The sequence below is a fragment of the Schistocerca nitens genome, chromosome 7 (genome assembly GCF_023898315.1).
Source record: "Schistocerca nitens isolate TAMUIC-IGC-003100 chromosome 7, iqSchNite1.1, whole genome shotgun sequence".
Taxonomy (NCBI): domain Eukaryota; kingdom Metazoa; phylum Arthropoda; class Insecta; order Orthoptera; family Acrididae; genus Schistocerca; species Schistocerca nitens.
The window spans coordinates 285,534,609-285,559,831 of record NC_064620.1 but is presented as its reverse complement, the minus strand read 5'-3'; the positions used below and the strand labels follow the sequence as shown (position 1 = coordinate 285,559,831).

General features: G+C 39.1%; 1 protein-coding gene across 2 annotated transcripts in view; it reads right to left on the bottom strand.

The window, feature by feature from the left end:
• The window catches only part of LOC126195001 (rab3 GTPase-activating protein non-catalytic subunit), a 190,180-nt gene that overhangs the window by 24,773 nt on the left and 140,184 nt on the right, over positions 1 to 25,223 (bottom strand). For both annotated transcript variants that reach the window (XM_049933421.1, XM_049933422.1), the window contains exons 19-21: positions 24,427 to 24,600; positions 24,129 to 24,310; positions 8,799 to 9,026 (exon numbers count right to left, since the gene is read on the bottom strand). In XM_049933421.1, coding sequence (XP_049789378.1) covers positions 8,799 to 9,026; positions 24,129 to 24,310; positions 24,427 to 24,600 — 584 coding nt within the window. The remainder of the gene's footprint in view (positions 1 to 8,798; positions 9,027 to 24,128; positions 24,311 to 24,426; positions 24,601 to 25,223) is intronic.

The window sequence follows — 25,223 nt, the reverse complement described above, 5'->3', positions numbered from 1 at the left end:
AGCTGACATCCTCATCAGTCACTAATGAAAATCTCTCCCAAACATTATTACATCCACTGTCTTTTGCACTCAGGAGATATTATTTCGAATCAAGTTTCACTTTTGCACTCTCCTTCACCTCAGGTTCAAGCACTGTGATCCTACAATGGGCAACTGAGCGGCACTTGGGTAGCTACAGTAGACAGCCAGGTAATTTGAGCGTGCAATGCTCAAATGAGCGTCATGGAAGTTGAGTGTGATTATTCCCTCAGTCCAAAGCAGCTGTATTGACATCCAATGGACTTAGCGGAACTACATGCACCGAGCAATTCGAGTGAGTGTAAACGTCAGATGCAGAACTGTACAGTGAGGGATGATACCAATTGAAAGTGAGTGGATATTGCCAAGGAATTAGGAATTACCTTAAATTCCATTGCACTTGACGCAAAGGAAACTGAAGACTGGACAAGTGTATTCAAAACTGCTAATAGTACTTGGACACACATTCACCGTGGAAAATATGAGGATGTGGAAGACTGTTTGTTGCACTGGTTTAGGCAACGCAGAGCAGAAGGCCATAAAGTTTCTGACAAAATAATGAAAGATTTATTCAGTTTTGAGGGTACAGTGTATACTGCAGCTGTGGCAAAGAAGAAACAAATGAACATTACAAACTTTTCTTTATGAAATTACAGTTTATTCTGTGTATTTTCTTAAGTACCTAGTAGGACTATATAATGTTTTCTGTAATGTAACTTTTATCTACATTTTTCATGTGTGTTTTTACTAGTTAATCTGCAAGTTTGGCACTTCCTTTCACATATATGTGTTTCACACTTACTCTCCTGTTTTTTCTTTAGTCTTCTGAAAAACATACAAACAACAGAATTGTTACTATCCTGTGCAATGTCTGAATTTCCACCTTCCCATCTGTGAGACAAAGACAGCAATGTTTCAGCAGTTGTAGAATCTACAGTTAATAGATGATAATACCATTTTACTGTGCTGCCAAAATGCTGGTGACCAAAAAACCGGCGTTTTGCAATTAAGTGCAGTTTATACATTAAAAACTTCAGACACTCCTCCTCAACATAATTTCTTATTTTTATCACTTCATAAGCCACAGAACAAGGAAAAACAGAAATTTTCACTAAAAAAGAAATAAGATAATTTCTAATGTGGGTCTCACAGCTCAACAGCAGTGTCATTTAAGATTTTATCAGGTGTGTGTGTGTGTGTGTGTGTCGGGGGGGGGGGGAGTTACCAAAAGTTCCTGAGCTAACACTTACATAGTATCTTATGGGTTTCTCACATTAGGAGTGTCACGCGAACTCCTGGGAGCTTCAGGGAGATTCAGTGCTACTTGTAGCCTTGCCCAGGAACATTTCGTCCACCCATAGAGCTTTTTCTTTCTGCAGAAGCAGTTGTTCCATAGATGATTTGAATGATTTTTGTATCAAAATGATGAGGAATGAATTGGTTTACAGGATATGTACACACAATCAGTTTTAACTTTAATGAACATATTCCTAGTGCAGCAAATACCATTAAAATGAGCTTCCTTCTTTTAAATATATTTTTGGAGTACAGGTTACTTCTCACTGAAAAGCAAAAGCATTGAGTCATAGATATAAACACATGCACAAAAAGAAAAAAATCCTGCCAGCTTTCAGAGCGATATTTTTTTTGAGCTAATGCCCATTCCCATGTCCCTACATGGTGTCAGCTGGATTGTAGTTGTGGTGAGGTTTGTGTTGGGTAGGATGGATAACTACAAAGATAGGAGTTATTCCTGCAACATACCCTTCACTCCCGTAATCATCCTGGCCTATCCTCTGTCAATCACCCCTTTCCGATTCACACCCTCATGTCATCTTCAGCCTGTGGCACTCCCCCCTGGCTTTGATATCACATGCCCAGCCCATGTACCTGCTACCCATCTCTCTCACACTCATATTCGGCATACTGACTTCCTCCCTCCGAGTGCTAGTCACCAACCCCCAATTTCTCTTTCTGCCTCCCACCTCTCTCTCTCTCTCTCTCTCTCTCACTTGACACAGCCCCCACCTGGCAAAATACAGCACTGGCACTGTTCATCCTGCCGAGACTCTGTAGGGCACAGCCGTGTGTATGTGTAGGTGTATGTGTGTATAATTTATTATAGCCCAAAAAAGGTTTATTCTGACAGCTAGCAAGCTTTTTTTCTGTTTGTATGTGCCTATCAATGAATCAGCAGGTTTGCTTTCCAGCGAGTGGTCTCCTGTAATCCAAAAGTATTTACATTTCCCAGAACTTTCCTACAACATTTATATTTCTGTTTGTCCTTACTTTCTCTCTTTAACTTCTTCTTCTTTTTCTTTGAAGGCCACTAATTTTTCAAATTGCATGCAGAAACTGATTGTTAACATTTTTTGTAGACAGTGCTCAGACTGAAACAATTAATGTGTACTGAAATTAATGGACTGTCTGATCATGATGCACAATTAATGGAAATAAACGACATGGAATAATGCAGTGAAGCTTACTAATGAGGACAGGACACAAGAGTTTTAAGAGTACATTAAAAGAGGTAGTTTCGGGTGAAAGAGGTGATAATGTCAAACTCAATTTATTCCTTAGAAAATTTTATGTCAATATCTGAAAATTGCTTTCCTAAAAAGTTATTCAGAAGACAGGGCATGGATGACACAGGGAATTAACATTTCATGCAAAAGTAAGAGGGAAATTTATATCAATATCCAACATTACTTGAATACCACAAAAAAATACTGTGGTATTTTAAGGTTCAAATGGTTCTGAGCACTATGGGACTCAACTGCTGTGGTCATCAGTCACCTAGAACGTAGAACTACTTAAACCTAACTAACCTAAGGACATCACACACATCCATGCCCGTGGCAGGATTCGAACCTGCGACCGTAGCAGTCGCACGGTTCCGGACTGCGCGCCTAGAACCGCAAGACCACCGTGGCCGGCTGTGGTATTTTAAGGAAAGTCACTAAGTTGTCCAGAAGTATGTATATCCTGGCAGAAATAAATAACGCAGACAATAAGGTTAAAACTATATGGGACATTATCAAATAGGAGACAGGATATCCAGTCAGTGTACAAGAAATCATTATAATTAAACTAAATGACAATGGTGTGACTGGTAATTCACAAGTTGCAAGTAGTTTTAACAATCAGTTTCTTAATGTAGCAGCAGAAACAGGATTAAACAATTCAGTTGAAGAGGCAAGAGAATGTATTAAAATGTCTTTCCACACAACTTTAAGCAACTAGATGTAGCACCAACATCCTTAACTGATATTAACGGAATTATAAAAAATTCTAAAAAACATAAGCTCATGTAGTGATGACGGAATTTCAAACAGAATTCTGAAAAGTTGTTCCAACTTAATAAGTAATGTCCTTAATGGGATATATGTAATGCATTCTGGCACGGGGAATTTTCCAAACAGTTTAAAATACCTCATCATAAGAAGGGTGACAAGACCTTTCTCTACTGACATTTTTTTCCAAAATATTTGAAAAGAGTAGTCTCACACGTAAGTAGAAACAGTTCACTTAGCATATCATAGTTTGGATTCTAGAAAGGTTATTCAACTGTGAATGCTATTTATCTTGATAAGATTTCAACATGGTGCATAGACTATCAACTTGTTCTAAATGTTCAGAAATTTAAAATTTTTCACTTTACAAAACAAAAAACTGTCAAATCCTGTGACTATAATATCAATGAGTATTGTCCAGCTCATACAAATATCTGGGTGTAACACTTGTACGGATAGGAAATGAAATGGTCACATAGGTCCAGTCATGGGAAAAGCAAGTGGTAGACTTCAGTTTATTGGGAGAATAGTGAGCAAGTGTCATCAGTCTACAAAAAAAGATTGCTTATAAATCACTCACGCTACCCAACGTAGAATATTGCTCACGTGTATTGTGGTACCCTTATCAGATAGGACTAACAGGGAATACTGAACGTATATAGAGAATGGTAGCATTAATGATCACAGGTTTGTAGTGTCACAGAGATACTGAAGGAACTGAACTGGAGGACTTCTGAAGATAGACATAAACTATACCGAGAAAGTCTATTAACAAAGTTTCAAGAACTGGATTTAAATGATGACTCTAGGAATATACTACAACCCCCTACGTATCATGAGAATAACATTAGAATAATCGCTGCACGCATAGAGGCATCCAAATTATCATTCTTCCTGAGCTCCATATGTGAATGGAACAGGAAGAAACCCTAACAACTGGTACCTTAATAACTGTACCCTTTACCATGCACCTCACTATGGTTTACAAAGTATGTATGTAGATTTAGATGTAAATAAACATTTTTTCAACAAATACTATAATGTTAAATAATAAATTATCACCAGTTGGTATTTTTTGTGATCTTTCCAAGATGTTTGATTGTGTAGATCATGTTACACTCTTAGAAAAATTCAGGTTTTATGGGACTGATAGTTTTACACACAGCTGGTTTGAATCATATGTAACGAAGACAACGCAAAAAGTTGTTCTGAATAATTCAAACAATGTTGGAGGGGCAGAAAATTTTAGTGACTGGGGGGAAATCATAACAAAAGGTCCTTGGATTCAATTTTGGATGAATAACCCTTCAGCTAACATCCAACAAACAGAACTGGTACTTTTTGCATGTGACACTAGTGCTTTAGTAAATTCCATTACAGTGAAAGTGACAGAAGATAGGGTAAAGATATTTTCCAAAGACTTAAGTGGTTATTAGAAAATGGACTCTCCTTAAATTTTAGAAGAAAAAAGCACACTATAGTTAATTTTGTACAACAAATAAGAGTCATACCAACAACAAGTGTAGCACATGAACAGGAGTGTTAAATATGGTAGAATGCTCCAAATTTCTGGGTGTACATATTGACGAAAACTTGAACTGGAAGAAGCACATTACTGACCTTCTCAAACAATGACGTTCAGCTACATTTGCTCTTAATATAATTGCTAACCTTGGGAACATGTGAATTAACCCTGACATACAGTAAACTCTCAACTGTCCATGGTAATTGGGGACTTGAATACTGGGCATAAATTCCATGGATGATCCACAATTAAAATACACAGTCCTGTATTAAGGTTGTTCAAAAACAGAAATCCAGTTTTACCTTACATTACACTAGTTTTAAACAAAATAGTCTTGAACTGATTTCTGTCTCAGAGAGCTAACTTGTCTTTTACATATTGCACTACGAGCTTTACGCGTCACCAACTTGTCAGAATGGGCAACATCTTCTTAATGTTCCAGGTAGTCCAGTAACGCTTTAGCCCACTTACATGCTGATACATGAATGGTTACTGTTTCTGGAATTAGAGGAATGTTGTCATCTTTGTCACTGTCATTCATCTCCTCAGATATCCCTTGTATTTGCTGAACAATAGTACTATTACTCAACATCTCACGATCCGGCTCTGTGCAGCTGATGTCAGACCATTCAGAAAAATTTTATATGTCAACAGTTTCAGATCCTGGTGTACTTTTTGAAACAGCAGCTAACGGCGCTAATGAGCAGTCTTCTCCATCATCAGAATTACTGATTTCACCAATATCTTAGGATTAATATTTTCCAAGGCTTGGCTATAGTTCAACACTTTATAAATTGCGTCTAACACAGTTAACTGTATCTAAAATGTTTGACGATTTCTACCCTCACAATAAGTTTTTGTAGCAGACTTCCTCTATAAATTTTCTTCATGGCAACAATGATGCCCTGATCCACTGGCTGGATTAAGGCTATAGCATTAGGAAGTGAATATTTTACAACTATCATCTCGTCATCTGTTAACAGAACACTTTCATCCAGATACGATGGCACACTGTCCAGTAACAATACAGCTCTCCTAGATAGACTCTTGAACATTAAATGTTCTCGCACCTGTGGTACAAAGCAATTACGGAACCATGTTTGAAATATTATGTGATCCATCTAGGCCCATTTCTGGTGAAAATAATGGGTGGGTAAATTGTGCAATTCTTTTCCTTTGAAACAGCACTGTTTTTAACTTTACCTATCACACCAAGCTTGACTTTAAGTGGTCCTGTACCATCAGCAAAACACAACACAGCTATCCTTTCCTATGGCTCTGAGCACTATGCGACTTAACTTCTGAGGTCATCAGTCGCCTAGAACTTAGAACTAATTAAACCTAACTAACCTAAGGACATCACACACATCCATGCCCGAGGCAGGATTCGAACCTGCGACCGTAGCGGTCGCTCGGCTCCAGACTGCAGCGCCTAGAACCGCACTATCCTTTCCTTGTTTGATTTATAACCAGGTGCACTATGCTCTGTCTTGAAAGCTGAAGTCCTTGTTGGCAGACACTTCTGAAACAACCCAGTTTTGTCTGCACGGTTTATTTGCTTCAGCTCTAAATTTTCCCATGCTATAAACTCCTGGAAATCACTACAAAATTCAACCATATTATCCCCACTAACTTTCCTCTTTGGATAGCAATCTCCAGATACCATTACGCTGTTTAAACCTTGTTAACCAGCAAGAAAATGCATTAAAATCTCCTTAAAACCCCAAGGTTTTGAAGAAAAACTGGGCTCATGTGATACATACTGGGCCAGATACTTGTACTATTCTTTTCTGCTGAAACCATTACAACACAGCTTTATTCAGTTCTGCTTAAGTAGACATTTTTACAGCCTTCCCTGTTAAAACGCTAGTGCACTGAATTATTTTGTCATTGGTTTTCCAAATATCAAGGATCACAGTTTCACCCACATTCTCGCTGCAGTGGTAACACGGTTCCTGTTAGATCACTGAAGTTAAACACCGTCGGGTTTGGTTAGCACTTGAACGGATGACCGTCTGAGCTCGCCAAGTGCTGTTGGCAAGCGGGGTGCTCTCGGTCCTTGTGAGGCCAACTGAGAAGCTACTTGACTGAGTAGTAGTGGTTCCAGTCATGAAAATGGATAATGGCCAAGAGAGGGTTGTGCTGACAACATGCCCCTCCATATACACATCCAGTTATGCTGCTGGCTGAGGATGAGGTAGATCGGTACTATTGGGCCTTCCGAGACCTGTCTGGATAGTCTTCTTTTAGTTTCACCCACACTAAACATCAATTCCGGAGTTTGTGTATCAATATTGGATTTATTGAATTTGTGTATTAGTTCCAGTTTCTCCTATTTCATTAACACAACATGCTTTCGCTTTTCGGATACTATTTGACACTAACAGAAACCAATGACTATGTCCTACAACAATCAGAATCCAGCACTTGTTTGCTACCCTCGTGTTGTAACATGAGATCATCATTCACTGCAACCACTCCCAGATTTTAAAAAAAAATTCAGTGATAAAAGAAGAAGAAGAACAACAACAAGAAAGGAGAAATAGGACATCAATAATCTGCAAAGCTGATAATCTTCCTGCAGATAACCAAGAGTTTACTGTATTTTGCATATTTCCACTCAATATAGTCTTATAGAATAATTTTCTGGGGTAAGTCATCACTTAGAAAGAAAGTAATGACTGCACACAAGAGAGTAGTAAGAAAGATACATGGTGTCTACCTATGGAGGCCATGTAGGTACCTCTTTGAGGAACTAGGCATTCTAACTGCACTCTCACAATACATATATTCACTACTGAAATTCATTGTAAGTAATGCATCACAATTTCAAAAGAACACTGATGTTCATACCTACAGCACTACAGGGAAAATTGACCTTTACTATCCATTATTAAAGAAAGCTATCAGTGGCTCAGAAAGCAGTTAAATGTGAAGCAACAAAAATTTTTGATCATTTACCCAACACCATAAAATGTCCGACATGCAGTAAAGCAAGTTTTAAATATATCTTAAAATGATTTCTCCTGGATAACTCCTTCTACTTCACTGACAAGCTTCTGCTCAAAAACTGCTGGCCAGGATACATATAAATAAATAAAAACTTGTTTTTAAGTGAATTGCATGCATAGGACTAAAAAAAGGGTTCTTTACAGTTAACATTAATAATGTATACATATCCTGAAACTAACTCATTCTACATCATTCCCATAAAAGAATTGTTCAACTGATCTATGGAACATTAACTAACTATCTAACTAACCAAGGCACAAAATGTAGCAGCAATCTAAATTCACCGTCAGCTGTGTAAGTTGTGGGGATCAAAGGTCACAAGCAAACAGGTGGTGCACTGATGGTGAAGGGAATTTTTCGAAGGTCATCAAAGCATCCATATTGAAGAGGGCATCCACGTTTATGGATCTCAGCCATCATTTTCCACAGATAACGCAATCCTTGTTGGATGAAACTATCACTAAGTGCCTGATGTTCAGAAAAGTGTGTGCCAAGTGGTCCCTTCCAAAGGGCAGACTTCTATGACACAGGAATACAAACGTTGATTCCACAATGTGACAAGGTCTCATTTTTGTTGGTGATTATGTCAAAAAATAGCTCATACATCACTGTGTCCGTTGCCATTAAAGTTTTTCATGTAACTGTGCTCAAAAAATAAAACACAAAATTAAAAAAATGAGAAATTTAATTTCTGGGCGAGCCTTGTCCTCTCATTCTGATGACTCTGGCAGTAGAATCTTTCTTTGGAGTGGCCAATAATTCACACCTACTAAGCTGAAGCATAGTTGGGGGTACAAAGTTGAGCATTAAAGTTCACTTAGTTGTATGTGAAGAAAAAGAAACAACCACAAAATACTAACTTTGAATTAAGAGAAAACAACCTGCACATCTCTCCTCATCGAAAGAGAAAGAGAGAGAGAGAGAGAGAGAGAGAGAGAGAGAGCACTTACCATTGTGTCAAAAAGTGTTGCAATTGGTCGTGGCAGCCTCATACTGAACGCCATCATCATCTGCAGTGCTGTTGCTAGCTGCCGGTGTAAGTGCACAAGGTCAAAGTTTGCTAGGGACTGGGAGAGAGCAAGCTGAGCCAGTGGAGGGGGACCAGCATCAGAGTGCCACAGCTCTTCGCTTCTCAACATCCTCAGAACGCACGAAGTGCCTGTACTACCTGTGACTGCCTGTAACAATTACCAGAAGCACTTGAGGTTTAGTGATCAAAAGTAGTCAACTTCTACTACAACATACTCTGGTAGTAAAGACATTATTTAAAAGGAAACAACGATTTCCCTTAAAAATAAGAATGTTTCGCTGTAAAGGATTAGAGTAATAAGTACATAACAGCAGCGTCAACAATATTTTATGCCACTCAGACAGCATAACTACTATAATAATACAACAATATTATGAAAAGAACAGTTACTACTCAGCCATATAGCAGAGATGCTGAGTCACAGATAGGCACAACAATAAGACTGTCGGAAAATGGGCTATCAGCCCCTGATGCTTTCGTCGAAAATAGACGCTGCCGCACACACTGACGCAAACGCAACTCACACACACACGACCACAGTCTCTGGCAGGTGAAGCCTGCGAGCAGCAGTGCATGATAGGAGACACAATTGGGTGGTGGGGGTAAGGAGGAGTTTGATGTGGGGAGGGCGAAGGGGAGGGATAGCAGGGTAGGGGCACAGGATGGGACGGTAAAGTGGTGCTTGTGGGAGCATGTAGGGATGTAGTGAAGAGACGCTAGGGCAGTTAGGTGAAGTCGGGAGGTTGACGGAGGATGGGGGGAGGGGGTTAGCTGAAAAGGAGAGAAATAAAAAAGACTGAGGACTGAGGCTGCATTGGTGGACCACCAATGCACCCTCAGTCTTTGGTCCCCCCCCCCCCCCCCCCAGCTCAGCACCTCCTTACCCCCACCACCCAGCTGCCTCCCCCATCAAGTGCTGCTGCTTGCCATCTAGCTTCAACTGCCAGATACTGTGGTTACGTGTGTGTGAGTTGCGTTTGCGTCAGTGTGTGTTCGTGTGCATGTTGTCTGTTTTCGACGAAAGCCTTGTTGGCCAGCAGCACACTTTCCAACAGTCTTTCTGCTGTGCTTATCGGCGACTCAGCATCTACGCTGTATGGTCAGTAGCAACTGTCCTTTTCATAATGTTGTTACATTTCATCCTGATTTTCTACTATAATGATGATGATTATTATTATTATACTTCATTATTTAATTCCAAATAGTTACAGGGAATATCAAACTGCAATTAATATAACAACATTTTCTACAAATACTGAATTAGTCACGATTTCTCAAATTCTGGTCATCAGTAGCACACTGCACATGCTGGTGGTGTTTCTGAATGCAATGCTTGTGGTTCTTTCAAAGAGGTTAGCTGACTCCATTACCTAAGCAAATATTTGTCTAACAGCCAGTCATCCACAAAAGTAGTGTGCTGTCACTTACATCAACAAAAGATTTATATCTGAAATTCACATAAAATAGGCACTACATTTTTATTAGCGAACCATTTATAAATAAATTCATACAATGTAACCAACTAATACTTGATTCTTACTTTCACTGCCTCCTTTGCGTTATCACCACCCATTTGGGAAGAGAGAGAGAGCGTGATATTACTGTCACTCAAAGTGTCACCAAGCATGTGAATGCTTACAGTCATGCTTATAATTCAACTAATTGTCTGCAGTGAAAATCTGAATAAAGTCAATGTCCACCAGCTGCAACATTCTTCAGGGACCACAACAACAAATTGTACCATGAAATGCAAATATTGACATCTACAACAAGCATAATGTAAGTTAGGTTTTTTAGGTTTTCCTTGACAAAGTTGTAGCACAATTTTATAGCGATGGGAACAATTGAGTGAAAACAATTGATTCAGTCAACTGCTGGAGAACAACGGATTCATTTGGTTGCAGTTTTATGTACTGGCTGAATTAGTCACTCATTCTTTTGAAGGAAACCAGTCTATGGGAGCACTCAAATGAAAACAATCAATTCAGTCAGTTTGACTATTAATTCATTTCTTTCGAATGTATGCAGTCTGTGTGAGTACCTGAGTGAAAACAATTGATTCAGGCCACTGTAGTTTTTCATATTGATTGAATTATTCATTTTTTCTTTTAAAATGAAACCAATCTGTGTTTTTTCTGTTGGTTGAACCTTGTATTCATTCTTTAAATTAAAATCACTCTTTAGGGTTTTTGCTGACTGAGCTACCCATTCATTCTTCTGAGTGAAACCAATCTGTAGTACTTTCATTAATTGAACTAAAGCAGGGGTGTACAACAAGGGCACACGTACACTGTGGAGGGTAGCCCTACCAATTGGGGTAAGTGAAGACATCTGCAGGGGACATGTTAAGTATATATGTCTGCTTGTGTCTGTATATGTGCGGATGGATACGTGTGTGTGTGTGCGAGTGTATACCTGTCCTTTTCTCCCCCTAAGGTAAGTCTTTCCGCTCCCGGGATTGGAATGACTACTTACCCTCTCCCTTAAAACCCACATCCTTTCGTCTTTCCCTCTCCTTCCCTCTTTCCTGATGAAGCAACTGTGGGTTGCGAAAGCTTGAAGTTTTTGTGTGTGTGTGTGTGTGTGTGTGTGTGTGTGTGTGTGTGTGTGTGTTTGTTTGTGTTTGTTATTGTCTCTATCAATGTACCAATGCTTTCATTTGGTAAGTTACAGAATCTTTGTTTAGGGAAACATTCCACGTGGGAAAATATATATAAAAAACAAAGATGCTGTAACTTACCAAACGAGAAAGTGCTGTTAGATAGACACGAATTTCAAGCTTTCGCAACCCAAGGTTGCTTCATCAGGAAAGAGGGAAGGAGAGGGAAAGACGAAAGGATGTGGGTTTTAAGGGAGAGGGTAACGAGTCATTCCAATCCCGGGAGCGGAAAGACTTACCTTAGGGAGAAACAAGGACAGGTATACACTCGCGCGCGCGCGCACAAACACACACACACACACACACACACACACACACACACACACACACACACACATATATATATATACAGACACAGGCAGACATATGTAAATGCAAAGAGGTTGGGCAGAGATGTCAGTCGAGGCGGAAGTACACAGGCAAAGATGTTTTTGAATGACAGGTGAGGTATGAGCGGCGGCAACTTGAAATTAGCGGAGGTTGAGGCCTGGTGGGTAACGAGAAGAGAGGATATACTGAAGGGCAAGTTCCCATCTCCGGAGTTCTGACAGGTTAGTGGGAAGTATCCAGATAACCCGGATGGTGTAACACTGTGCCAAGATGTGCTGGCCGTCCACCAAGGCATGTTTAGACACAGGGTGATCCTCATTGTAAATAAACACTGTCTGCATGTATCCATTCATGCGAATGGACAGTTTGTTGCTAGTCGTTCCCACATAGAAGGCGTCACAGTGTAGGCATGTCAGTTGGTAAATCACGTGGGTGCTTTCACACGTGGCTGTGCCTTTGATTGTGTACACCTTCCGGGTTACAGGACTGGAGTAGGTTGTGGTGGGAGGGAGCATGGAACAGGTCTTACACCAGGGGCGGTTACAAGGGTAGGAGCCAGAGGGTAGGGAAGGTGGTTTGGGGATTTCATAGGGATGAACCAAGAGGTTACGAAGGTTAGGTGGACAGCGAAAAGACACTCTTGGTGGAGTGGGGAGGATTTCATGAGGGATGGATCTCATTTCAGGGCAGGATTTGAGGAAGTCGTATCCCTGCTGGAGAGCCACATTCAGAGTCTGATCCAGTCCTGGAAAGTATCCTGTCACAAGTGGGGCACTTTTGGGGTTCTTCTGTGGGAGGTTCTGGGTTTGAGGGGATGAGGAAGTGGCTCTAGCTATTTGCTTCTGTACCAGGTTGGGAGGGTAGTTGCGGGATGCGAAAGCTGTTTTCAGGTTATTGGTGTAATGGTTCAGGGATTCAGGACTGGAGCAGATTCATTTGCCATGAAGACCTAAGCTGTAAGGTAGGAACCGTTTGATATGGAATGGGTGGCAGCTGTCATAATGGGGGTATTGTTGCTTGTTATATATTTAATTATGTACTGAAGAGAGTAATTTTTCTTTTCATCACTAAAAACTGATTAATGTTTTGCTGTGGATTAAATGGTTCCAGATACAATTAAAAGTAACTAACTACACTGATGCATATTTGGGGACTTAAAATTGAGGATAAAAGTGCCTTAGGGGTACTGGAAGAAGGAGGAACATTGCTAAATTTTAGCAACTGTTTTTCATTCTGTTTCACTGAAAAGGTGTGATCCCAGCTAATTGAAAACTGGTTCTTGCCCTTTGAGATCATGCATGAGTCTCCTGTGCTTCACAACAGCCTCCTGCTGCCACCAAGAGCACAGCCAGCTTGAAGAAGTGGTTGGTATGCTACGGTGGTTCCCAACAATGAGCCAGTGGCTAGGTCACCTCCTTGCACTGGTGCAGTTTGGAACTGCAGTAGCGTAGCAGGTCACCCCTGAATGCTGGATGGCAGTAGGGAGCTGCCAACGGTTATGTCACGTGCCCAGACAGAAAAAAAGGTAAATCATTCAAATCCACAGACTGAGTGAAAACAATCATATAACAGATGTAGCTGCCAGAGATTTGTGTCAGTTAGTTGTCTTACAGTAAGTGAAACCACTCAAGCCTGGATAGTGAATGAAAAACACACATATAGCTGGCTTGGTTGCAGAGAATACTTTCACTTGGTTGTTTCATTCAGCTGAAAAAACTGACTGAATGAAAACACAATCTACTAACTAACTGGTTGTTAAAACCACTCAGCTGAATAATCCCTGTAATTCTATCATTCATATTCAGAAACCAGTCATCAATGTGAACTCCTGAGGATCATTGAAAAGGTATTTATCATCTTTTTATATTGCCTTTTCTGGGCTCCTCGGCAAATTTTCAGGTTCATTATGATTGTTCATCATGATTCTTTAAATCATAAGTTTACTTAACTATTACAAATAGTGCTCAATAATGATGGATGCAATTTAGCTCTTGCCCCCAGTGTGCTGGAACTGTGGCAACTACAACTGTTAGTTCCATTATGTTAGTCCTAAGATATAAAAACTATTTCTGATGTTTTGTACAAATACTTCTGATCTTTTGACATTCATTATTCAGTGTCTATATTCAATGGCCTCTTTCACTTCTGTGGTTCTGTCATCCTCAGTAGTGTATGTTATTACTGAATGTTGGTAATTTTTACCTTGGGACTGAGAGTTGTGAAGAGTGAAAATGAAATTTCAAATGGCAGTTATAAGTAGAAGAACAGCTGTAAAAAAGGAACAAGACCACCACAAATACATCACCATCCACAAAATCTGCCACTGAAGATGCCTTGCAAAGAAAAATGGCAAAATGTGTATGGCACAAAAATATTAGCATATCGTAATATTAAATTATCTACGTAACTTGAAATCACCCAGTGGCCATCGCCCTCATGTCATGGATATTAGTGAAAATTTTATGTAATAAAGTACGTAATCAAGGAGGTTTAAAATATTTTTTCCAAAATTTTCTGATCAAAGCTACAGTTAGGAGGCCATTTTGAAATGTGGGTCATTTTCGCAAAACAGCTTCAATACACAAAGTGGCTTATTAGATTGTAACCACTACAACGTTACTTATGAATCAGTCTGATTAAAAAGATAAAAGAATCAACTACAGCAGAAAATTATTAAAATGCTGGATTAGGCACACAAAGATTTACAAATCTGAAATGAAAGTCATTTTTAAAGTGTCACCCCCACCTCCTCCCAAAACACACACACACACACACACACACACACACACACACACACACACAATCACAAGATTCACTATCTTAATTTTTGTTTCATGTAATGCCTTTTACTATACTCTGCAACACAAAAAAATCAGATGGGCTTTTTTCCTATCTTGGTAGATTTCATACTTTTTCAGTAAAGCGGGAATGAGGGATGCTTCAAATGGCTAAATGACAATAAGTGAAACAACCACGAAAAATTCAGTTAGTGGCAGCACAGGTGGACAAAATGGGCAATGTGTGTTAGTTTTGTATATACGTGTGTGTGTGTGTGTGTGTGTGTGTGTGTGTGTGTGTGTGTGTCTGCGCACACGTTTTTTATCTCTAAAGATGGACTTTTTTTGTGCTTTCTATGTGCCTGTCAGGTTCTCTCGGCACCTCTTCTGTCTGGTTTTGAGTTATTTCAAAGCAATACAAAATTTTTAGCTAGTAACAAAAGAGTGATTGCTATGAATTGGCAAAATTTTTATATTATTTTCACTCTGAGCATGATTTAAATCTTATTTGTACCCAAATGTGTGCATTACACAGCACATAAAGTAGTCAATTATTTCTTGTTTCCTATTAGATTCTTCAAAATACATCTTTGACTGATTCAGTGTCAGAGAATGTTTAAATCATCCAGTCCTTTTTTACACATACACATTCGTCTTAGAAATCAGCATGGGAAAAAAAAAAGGGTTCTATACATTTTGTGTCAGCAGAGGTGTGTCAGAAGAAACATAGCAGTAGCAAAGAGATTGATTCAACAAACATGTCACATCTGAATCAAGCTCATATTGAATTAATAAAGCTAAGAAGTACTTGTGAAAATATTGACACAGTTTGTTCTGCTCATCAAAGCCTCTGTTTGTGAACATTTGGAAACAAACAAAGAATTTGCTGTGACCTGAAGTTTGGCAAAATACTGTTAAAGTATCTTCAAAAGATTTTTCTTTAACCATTGTTGTTGTTGTGGTCTTCAGTCCTGAGACTGGTTTGATGCAGCTCTCCATGCTACTCTATCCTATGCAAGCTTCTTCATCTCCCAGTACCTACCACAACCTACATCCTTCTGAATCTGCTTAGTGTATTCATCTCTTGGTCTCCCTCTACGATTTTTACCCTCCACGCTGCCCTCCAATGCTAAATTGGTGATCCCTTGATGCCTCAGAACATGTCCTACTAACCTACTCCTCTTCTCCCCAATTCTAGTCAATAATTCATCATTAGTTATGTGATCTACCCATCTAATCTTCAGCATTCTTCTGTAGCACCACATTTCAAAAGCTTCTATTCTCTTCTTGTCCAAACTATTTATTGTCCATGTTTCACTTCCATACATGGCTAAACTCCATACAAATACTTTCAGAAGCGACTTCCTGACACTTAAATCAATACTCGATGTTAACAAATTTCTCTTCTTCAGAAACGCTTTCCTTGCCATTGCCAGTCTACATTTTATATCCTCTCTACTTCGACTGTCATCAGTTATTTTGCTCCCCAAATAGCAAAACTCCTTTACTACTTTAAGTGTCTCATTTCCTAATCTAATTCCCTCAGCATCACGCGACTTAATTCGACTACATTCCATTATTCTCATTTTGCTTTTGTTGATGTTCATCTTATATCCTCCTTTCAAGACACTATCCATTCTTTTCAACTGCTCTTCCAAGTCCTTTGCTGTCTCTGACAGAATTACAATGTCATCGGTGAACCTCAAAGTTTTTATTTCTTCTCCATGGATTTTAATACCTATTCGGTATTTTTCTTTTGTTTCCTTCACTGCTTGCTCAATATACATATTGAATAACATCGGGGAGAGGCTACAACCCTGTCTCACTCCCTTCCCAACCACTGCTTCCCTTTCATGTCCCTCGACTCTTATAACTGCCATCTGGTTTCTGCACAAATTGTAAATAGCCTTTCGCTCCCTGTATTTTACCCCTGCCATCTTCAGAATTTGAAAGAGAGTATTCCAGTCAACATTGTCAAAAGTTTTCTCTAAGTCTACAAATGCTAGAAACGTAGGTTTGCCCTTCCTTAATCTAGCTTCTAAGATAAGTCGTAGGGTCAGTATTGCCTCACGTGTTCCAACATTTCTACAGAATCCAAACTGATCTTCCCCGAGGTCGGCTTCTATCAGTTTTTCCTTTCGTCTGTAAAGAATTCACGTTAGTATTTTGCAGCTGTTTCTTATTAAACTGATAGTTCGGTAATTTTCACATCTGTCAACACCTGCTTTCTTTGGGATTGGAATTATTATATTCTTATTGAAGTCTGAGGGTATTTCGCCTGTCTCATACATCTTACTCACCAGATGGTAGAGTTTTGTCATGACTGGCTCTCCCAAGGCCGTCAGTAGTTCTAATGGAATGTTGTCTACTCCGGGGGGCCTTCTTTCGACTCAGGTCTTTCATTGCTCTGTCAAACTCTTCACGCAGTATCGTATCCCCGATTTCATCTTCATCTACATCCTCTTCCATTTCCAGAATATTGTTCTCAAGTACATCGCCCTTGTATAGACCCTCTATATACTCCTTCCACCTTTCTGCTTTCCCTTCTTTGCTTAGAACTGGGTTTCCATCTGAGCTCTTGATGTTCATGCAAGTGGTTCTCTTATCTCCAAAGGTCTCTTTAATTTTCCTGTAGGCAGTATCTATCTCACCCCTAGTGAGATAAGCCTCTACATCCTTACATTTGTCCTCTAGCCATGCCTGCTTAGCCATTTTGCACTTCCTGTCGATCTCATTTTTGAGACGTTTTTGCCTGCTTCATTTACTGCATTTTTATATTTTCTCATTTCATCAATTAAATTCAATATATCTTCTGTTACCCAAGGGTTTCTACTAGCCCTCGTCTTTTTACCTACTTGATCCTCAGCTGCCTTCACTACTACATCCCTCAGAGCTACCCATTCTTCTTCTACTGTATTTCTTTCCCCCATTCCTGTCAATTGTTCCCTTATGCTCTCCCTGAAACTCTGTACAACCTCTGGTTTAGTCAGTTTATCCAGGTCCCATCTCCTTAAATTCCCACCTTTTTTGCAGTTTCTTCAGTTTTAATCTACAGATCATAACCAATAGATTGTGGTCAGAGTCCACATCTGCCCCTGGAAATGTCTTACAATTTAAAACCTGGTTCCTAAATCTCTGTCTTACCATTATATAATCTATCTGAAACCTGTAAGTTTCTTTAACCATGGCAACAAAATACATACAAGTCTTGCACTTGTCCCAAGTATTAAGCTTTATATAACAGGCCATAAGGCAACTTATGTCATACATTATATAGCTTTCCATGGATTGATGAATGTGAACTTGAAGATCCAGATTATACACCACATCCATCTACAACCCATGAGAAACTTAATAAAAGTTGTGAAGTACTTGAAATTTCACCATTTAAGCTGACTGATAAAATAGAACACAGGTGCCCAGAAAACATTTGATCCCAGTACTATTGTTCAGGATGAAAATTCCAGCAAACAGCATCAGAAGTGCTACATGTTCCAGTGGTAAATGTAGTCCGAAGAACATGGCTGTGCGGAATGCACAGACTGTAACAGTTTAGTGCAAGAACTTTAGCAAAAGTTGTGTTAAGAAAAAACTGCAAATGCAAAATGTGCTCAATAAAAAAATGCATCAATTTTTCTCTCAGAAAATGTCGGTCATGAGAGGGGGGTGGCGGGAGGGCACAAAAAAATAAACAAAAAAAATAAAAAAATTAAATTAAATTAAAAAATAAAAATAAAAGAATGCAAAATTTGTTGTGGGACATCATGGAATATTCCTGCTTCAGCCCTTTAGTTTTATGAATTCCATTAGGTGGCAGCATTATATATAGCTTTCAAAATAGCTTCTGCGATGAAGGTGCTTTCCAGGCAGAGAGCAGTCACCGAGTTTCTTTCGGCGGAAAACCAGAGCATCACAGATATTCGTAGGCACTTGCAGAATGTCTACAGAGACCTGGCAGTGAACAAAAGCACAGTGAGTCTTCTGTCTCTGAAGACCCAAAGAAACCAGTACACCTGCCTAATACCATGTAGGGCCTCCACAAGCACACAGAAGTGCCACAGCACGATGTGGCATGGGCTCAACTAATGTCTTAAGTAGTGCTGGAGGGAAATGACACCATGAATCCTGCAGGGCTGTCCATAAACCTGTAAGAGTACGAGAGGGTGGAGACCTCTTCTCAACAGCACGTTGCAAGCCATCCCAGATATCATCAATAATGTTCATGACTGGGGAGTTTGGTGGCCAGCAGTAGTGTTTAAACTCAGAAGTGTTTTCCTGGAGTCACTCTATAGCAATTCTGGACGTGTAGGGTGTTGAATTGTCCTGCTGGAATTGTCCAAGTCCATTGGAGTGCAAAATGGATACAAATGGATGCAGGGTAACGCTTACGTACGTGTCACCTGTCAGAGTCATATCTAGACATATCATGGGCCCATATCACTCCAGCTGCACATGCCCCACACCATTACAGAGCCTCCATCAGCTTGAACATCCCCTGCTGACATGCAGGGTCCATGGATTCACTAAGTAGTCTCCATACCCGTACACGTCCATCTGGTTGATACAATTTGAAACGAGACTCATCCGAGCAGGCGGCATGTTTCCAGTCATCAACAGTCCAATGTCAGTGTATACAAACCAGACGAGGCATAAACCTTTGTGCTGTGCAGTCATCAAGGATCAGAAATGGGCCTTTGGCTCCTAAAACCCATATTGATGATGTTTCCTTGAATAGTTCCCACGTTGAAACTTGTTGATGGCCCAGCACTGAAATCTGGAGAAATTTGCAGAAGGGTTGCACTTCTCTTACGCTGAACAATTCTCTTCAGTCGTTGTTGGTCCCATTCTCGCACAATATTTTTCTGGCTGCAGCGATGTCGCAGATTTGATGTTTTACCAAATTTCTGATATTCACAGTACACTCATGAAATGGTTGTATGGGAAAATTCCTACTTCATCGCTACCTGAGAGATGCGGTGTCCCATCGCTCGTGTGTCGACTATACCACCACCTTTAAACTCACTTAAATCTTGATAACCTGCCATTGTAGCAACAATAACTGGTCTATCAACTGTGCCAGACACGTGGAGACTTATATAGGCATTGCCGACCACAGTGCCATATTCTACCTATTTACATATTTCTGTATTTGAATACGCATGCTTACACCAGTTTCTTTGGTGCTGCAGTGTAGATACCTAAATGATGGCTGCCTCTCTCTACGTCTTCCCCCTGATATGGCGGTCAGCATCATATAGTGGAGGACAGACTGCAGTTCGAGTCTCAAAGCATTCAGTCTTATCCAGACCCATAACATGTTAACTGCTGGATGCAGTTTCAGGGTATAGTTGTTAGTGCAGGTACGTTAGGTGGTAGCCCTCTCCCCTATTAACAAGATTGTCGTGGAGCCTTACCTAATAACGCTCTCCCAAAAGCCAGTAGCTCAGCACAACACTTTTGTTTCCTCAAATTCAAAGGTATGTTATTCATTGGGGCTATGTCCTGCCACTGCTGACTTATCTCTGTGGCCCAGATGTATGCATCCAATGAGTTCCACAGAGCATTGCAAGATAAAGTGCTGTGTTTGACCAACATATTGCAGGCCACACTCACAAGGAATCTATACGTACCTGGTACTTGCAGCTTAAATTTGTCCTTTTCTGACCGAAGCACATCTTCGGTTTTTGTAGTAGTTGAAAGATGGCTTTGATGAGTGGTTCTAGGATTCTCATTATTTGTCTGCAGGAGACCCAATATATGGAATGACAAAAGTGAGTTTCTCTTTCTCTACCTCTTCTTTGCAAATGAGTGCATCACTCATTTTCTTGAATGTGTGTGTAATCTTTGCTTCACTAAACCAATTTTGGCAAAACACATCTTTAAGGCATTGAAGCTCAGTTGGGAGACACACACTGTCACAAATGGCAAGTGCCTTGTTTAGTAGAGTTGCTAGGACAGTTTACCACTGTGCTGGATGATGACACTTCACTGCATTTAGTACAGGTGTGTGTGTGTGTGTGTGTGTGTGTGTGTGTGTGTGTGTGTGTGTGTGTGTGTGTGTGTGTTTTCTTTCTTTTTGTAGACTGCATGTTCTAGTGTACAACAGCTTCTCTTTTTCATTAGAATGTCTGAAAATGGAAAACATCCATTCTGTTCTAGCTTCATTGTGGGGCATGTGCCATCTGTGAAAAAGAGAGCCCCCCAGTTAAGCAGAAACACCTTAAAAGAGGTGTTTCACCAAATTGGTACTGCAAAGACCATATTAGACATGCACTGAAGAAAATGAATGATACCACCATCTGCAAAGAAGATGTAGAGAAAGAGGAACTTGCCTTTATTTTCTATATAGAGCCTCCTTCAGGCAAAATTGCAAGAATTCTCAGAAAAATGGACATCAAAGTTTTCTATTGAGCACCACAAAAAATAAGAGATATACTTGGTATGAGAAGGACATGCTACAACTGCAAATACCTGGTATATTTAAAATCCCTTGTGAGTGTGGCCTCCACTGCTTCAGGCAAACACAATGCTGCATCTTGTAACAATGCGTAAGACACTTAAGATGCACACATCTGGTGGATAATAATAGGTCTGCGGTGGCAGAACACAGCCTCAATGGAGGACATATATTCAAATGTTGTGCTAAGCTAATGTCATATGGTAGAGCATCATTAAAGAATCAAGTGAGATAAGGCTCCATTGAAATCTCACCAACAAGGACGACGGCTAGCAGCTAAGTTTGTCATGGTAGCCTGCACTAGCAGCTACATCCCAAGACCACAACCAACAGTTGGTACTTTATGAGTCTGCATAAGACTGAATGCGCTGACAGTCAAACAGCAGTCCGCTCTACGATGTCAACCTGTCCACCACAGGGAAGGAGTGGTTATATGTGATACCTTAATATGTACATACATCAGTATGTGTATTGTTTTTCTGGGTGTTTATCATTTTTTGTGCAAGTGTTGAAAGGTCTTCCCACAAACACTTCACGTAATTTATGACCTGATGTTTTCTGCAAGATTGTAACTGCAGCAAGACGTAGACTATGCCTACCAGAATAGACTAACTGTTTTGCATCCACAGTTCCACAGCTGACCTGCTGCCCAGGGGAAATTAAGAATTAATGGCTTGCTCTTTCTACATGTACTTGGATGTTCCCAGCCATCTAAAAGCATACCAATCCTAATAGCTACAATAATCAGTCTACAAATTAAGGAAATATTGATGTAATGTTGTTCAGTACACTGTCCTCAGTCAGCAATAAAAATATCTGCACTTATACCCATTACACCCTGTATATATGACACACCTGCATGATTGACACTTTGCCAGAATACTCATCAAAACACTGTCGAATTTCAACGAACCCACCTGGAGAAGATATTGTCAGTGGTATTAGTCAGGAAAACATACGTTTACATAAAAAAATGCATAATCTGAAAAATTTGTACTTATCTTTTGAAGAAAAATATCCTTCTGATAAAATTGGTCTTTACAGTTTAGTTAGCTTCACCAAAAAGAATGTGTTCCATAAACAGCTGAGGAAAGCGTAACACCTGTGTATTCTAATAAAATACTATATAGTACCTTCTCGATTGCATGCATGTGTATGCATTTAGCACCAAAATGAGAAACTTATGATGTACGCAGCTCTTGTAGAATCATGCACTAAACTTTTACAGATACTTGTTTGTAATCTGGAAAATGATGAGTGCATGTTACATCATTGTTTTCCACCAAGAATACTTCCTGAAGAATATGAACTGCATAATTTTTTACTGGAGCTGGAATCCTTAAGGCAATGGATTCAAACTGATTGATTTACACTGGAATCATTAATGAAGACAGTTGATGAATAATATCTCATCCAAAAACTTGAGAACTTGAAACAACATCTTTACACATTGAAATCTCAGAGTTGCTTCTTAAAATCAATCAAAGAAGCACTCCCTGATATTTCACATATTGTTATGGCGGAATTTGAGTAAACTATATACAGGTTTGTTTCATTTGTTGTGCAAGGATTTCACTAGAGATCATTCAAGTTAACCTTCATCCTTTTCTTGTGTATTATAAAACAGTGGATTGCATAATGTCAATGGCATTATGTTGGACAAGTGACTTTGCAACATGATGCAAACACTTTCTACTTTTCCAGAAAACTGCTCTCACCTATATATTGGAATAGCTAGCACACATCCAGCATGTCATTTATTTCAGTGATGGCAGACCTACACAATATAAAAATGTTAAGAACTTTGTAAATTTGTGCCATCACAAGCAAGATCATAGGATAACTGAAAAATGAATTTTATTTTACTTATTTTTTGACACTAGTAAAGGTAAAAATCCATGTGATGGAATCAGTGATAAATCTTTAGGAAAAGAGTAAATTTGCAGCATCCAAATGACAATCACATTGTAAGTCCAAGAGACCTTCTTACATTAGCCCAAACCCATGTTTCTTTAATATGCTTATGTTTGTTTTAGGTATCATTTCAATTCATGACTGCCCAGATCCTGCATGCCCTGGTGCTACTATTGGCAACTGTAATGGTTTGAGCGTATTTGGTTATATTACAGTAAGTGAATGCCATATATGCACGGGGGCTTGCATACGATTGTAAAATATATACCTGTCATTTGTTTTAAATGTGAAAAAACATGTATTCCTTCCATCGCAATGCCACATACTACACATATGCACCATCGGGCAGTGCAGTTTCACTTATCATTCTACTGCTGCACACGAACCAGTTTGCACTTTTGCTTGGTAAGAGTGAATTGCATGTGATACAGTGGTCTGATAAGTGCAAATTCTGCCATCTATATTATTGTAATCAGTTTGTGGTGTAAATATGTTTGTCACTGTGTGCTTTGCCTTTTACATAAGGTTGTTTTCATAATGGTGAAATGCCAAAACATGCAAGGAAGAAGGCAGAAACACAATTAATATTATGGACATTTCAGTAAAAGTGTAAATTTGGGGGGGAAAAAAAACCACTTTAGAAATAACTTTCATTAGAGGTTTCTAAACATTTGCAAGTGTAAGTCCAGAATATTTATAATTTTATACCATAGTTGATCATTTTATCTTTCCAATGACATGAAATTGAATAAAATTGATTCATAAATAAAAAAGTAATAGCGGAAACAAATTTTTATCCTACCTTTCCTAACAATGCCAGTTTGTGAAAATTAATCGAATTTCAATATTACAGCATAACCAAAGTTTTGATCCAAAAATTCTGGGAACCCTTTTTAATTATATACTTCCTTACACTAATTTTTCAATATGTGAAATGTAGGCAACAAAACTTCATTATTTTGAGTGATTTCAAATGAAGTCAGCCAAGTTAGACACTCTCTCTTTGTATCATCTTTAATTCTCTTACATATTTCGACTAATTATGCAGAAACAAACACAAACATCTCATGGAAAATGGGGCAATATTGTAAGACGATGATAATTTTTACTCACATCCATGAAAAGATTCAGGAAGTCAGCACATGTTCCAAGGAATTCTGTCATATGAATGTCTGATATTCCAACATCCTGATAACAATTTGTTTCTTTTGGAATTTTTCCTGCTTTGTGTATCAACTTAGCAGCAGACTCAAATCTCTGTTTCAGATGCATTGACCATATAAGGCTGCATATTCCTTCAAAAAACATAATACAACTAATTAAAAGACTAGTTAAATATTTTTGTAAACTGTACTGATGTGTCATTCAAAAATATTTCATGTAATGTACAATCATTCCATCAAATCCTTACCATGCTTCATGTGGACAGATGGAATGATATTCAGGCAATGTATTGCTGAATGAAGTGCTACCATGTTGTCAGGATTATGTTGCCAGTGAAGAATGTATTCCCAACAAAGATTGGCTAAGAGTATACTTGATGACAAACTATAAGGAAAATGGTGTTTTAAGATTGCCAGGAATTCTGTAAACAATGAAATTATAAAATTAATGCAAATGATTATGTGAAACAATAGAGCAGAAACACAATACTTAACTTTACCCTACTCTAATTGCCACAATAAAACGTGTAACACTTCTTTTTTAAAAGAAAGAGAGGGAGGGAGGGAGAGAGAGAGAGAGAGAGAGAGAGAGAGAATGAAAAGAACTCTGACTGGATGCCGAAAATTTACAATTCCAGTGCAAGTAAATCTACACATACTTACTAGGTGTAAAAGAATGACACCGGAATTTTGTTGCAATAATTACAAGTCTGTTGTTTGCAACTGATAAACAATATTTTATTCAAGATAATCTCCATTGCTATTTATAAATTTCTTTCATCTCTCCCACAGGCTATGAATGCCACACACACACACACACACACACACACACACACACAAACACACAAAAAAAACAGTTCTTTTTTTTTAAGCGAATGAGTCAGCAAGACATTTTCATATGAACTGAAACGTTTTTCCGCGACAGCGTGTCCCAATGATTCAAACAGATGATAATCAGAAGGAGTCAAGTCTGGAGAATAAGCCGCATGCCCTTGTATTTCCCAACTGAATGCCTCGATCATTTCCCTGACCCGTTTTGCTGTGT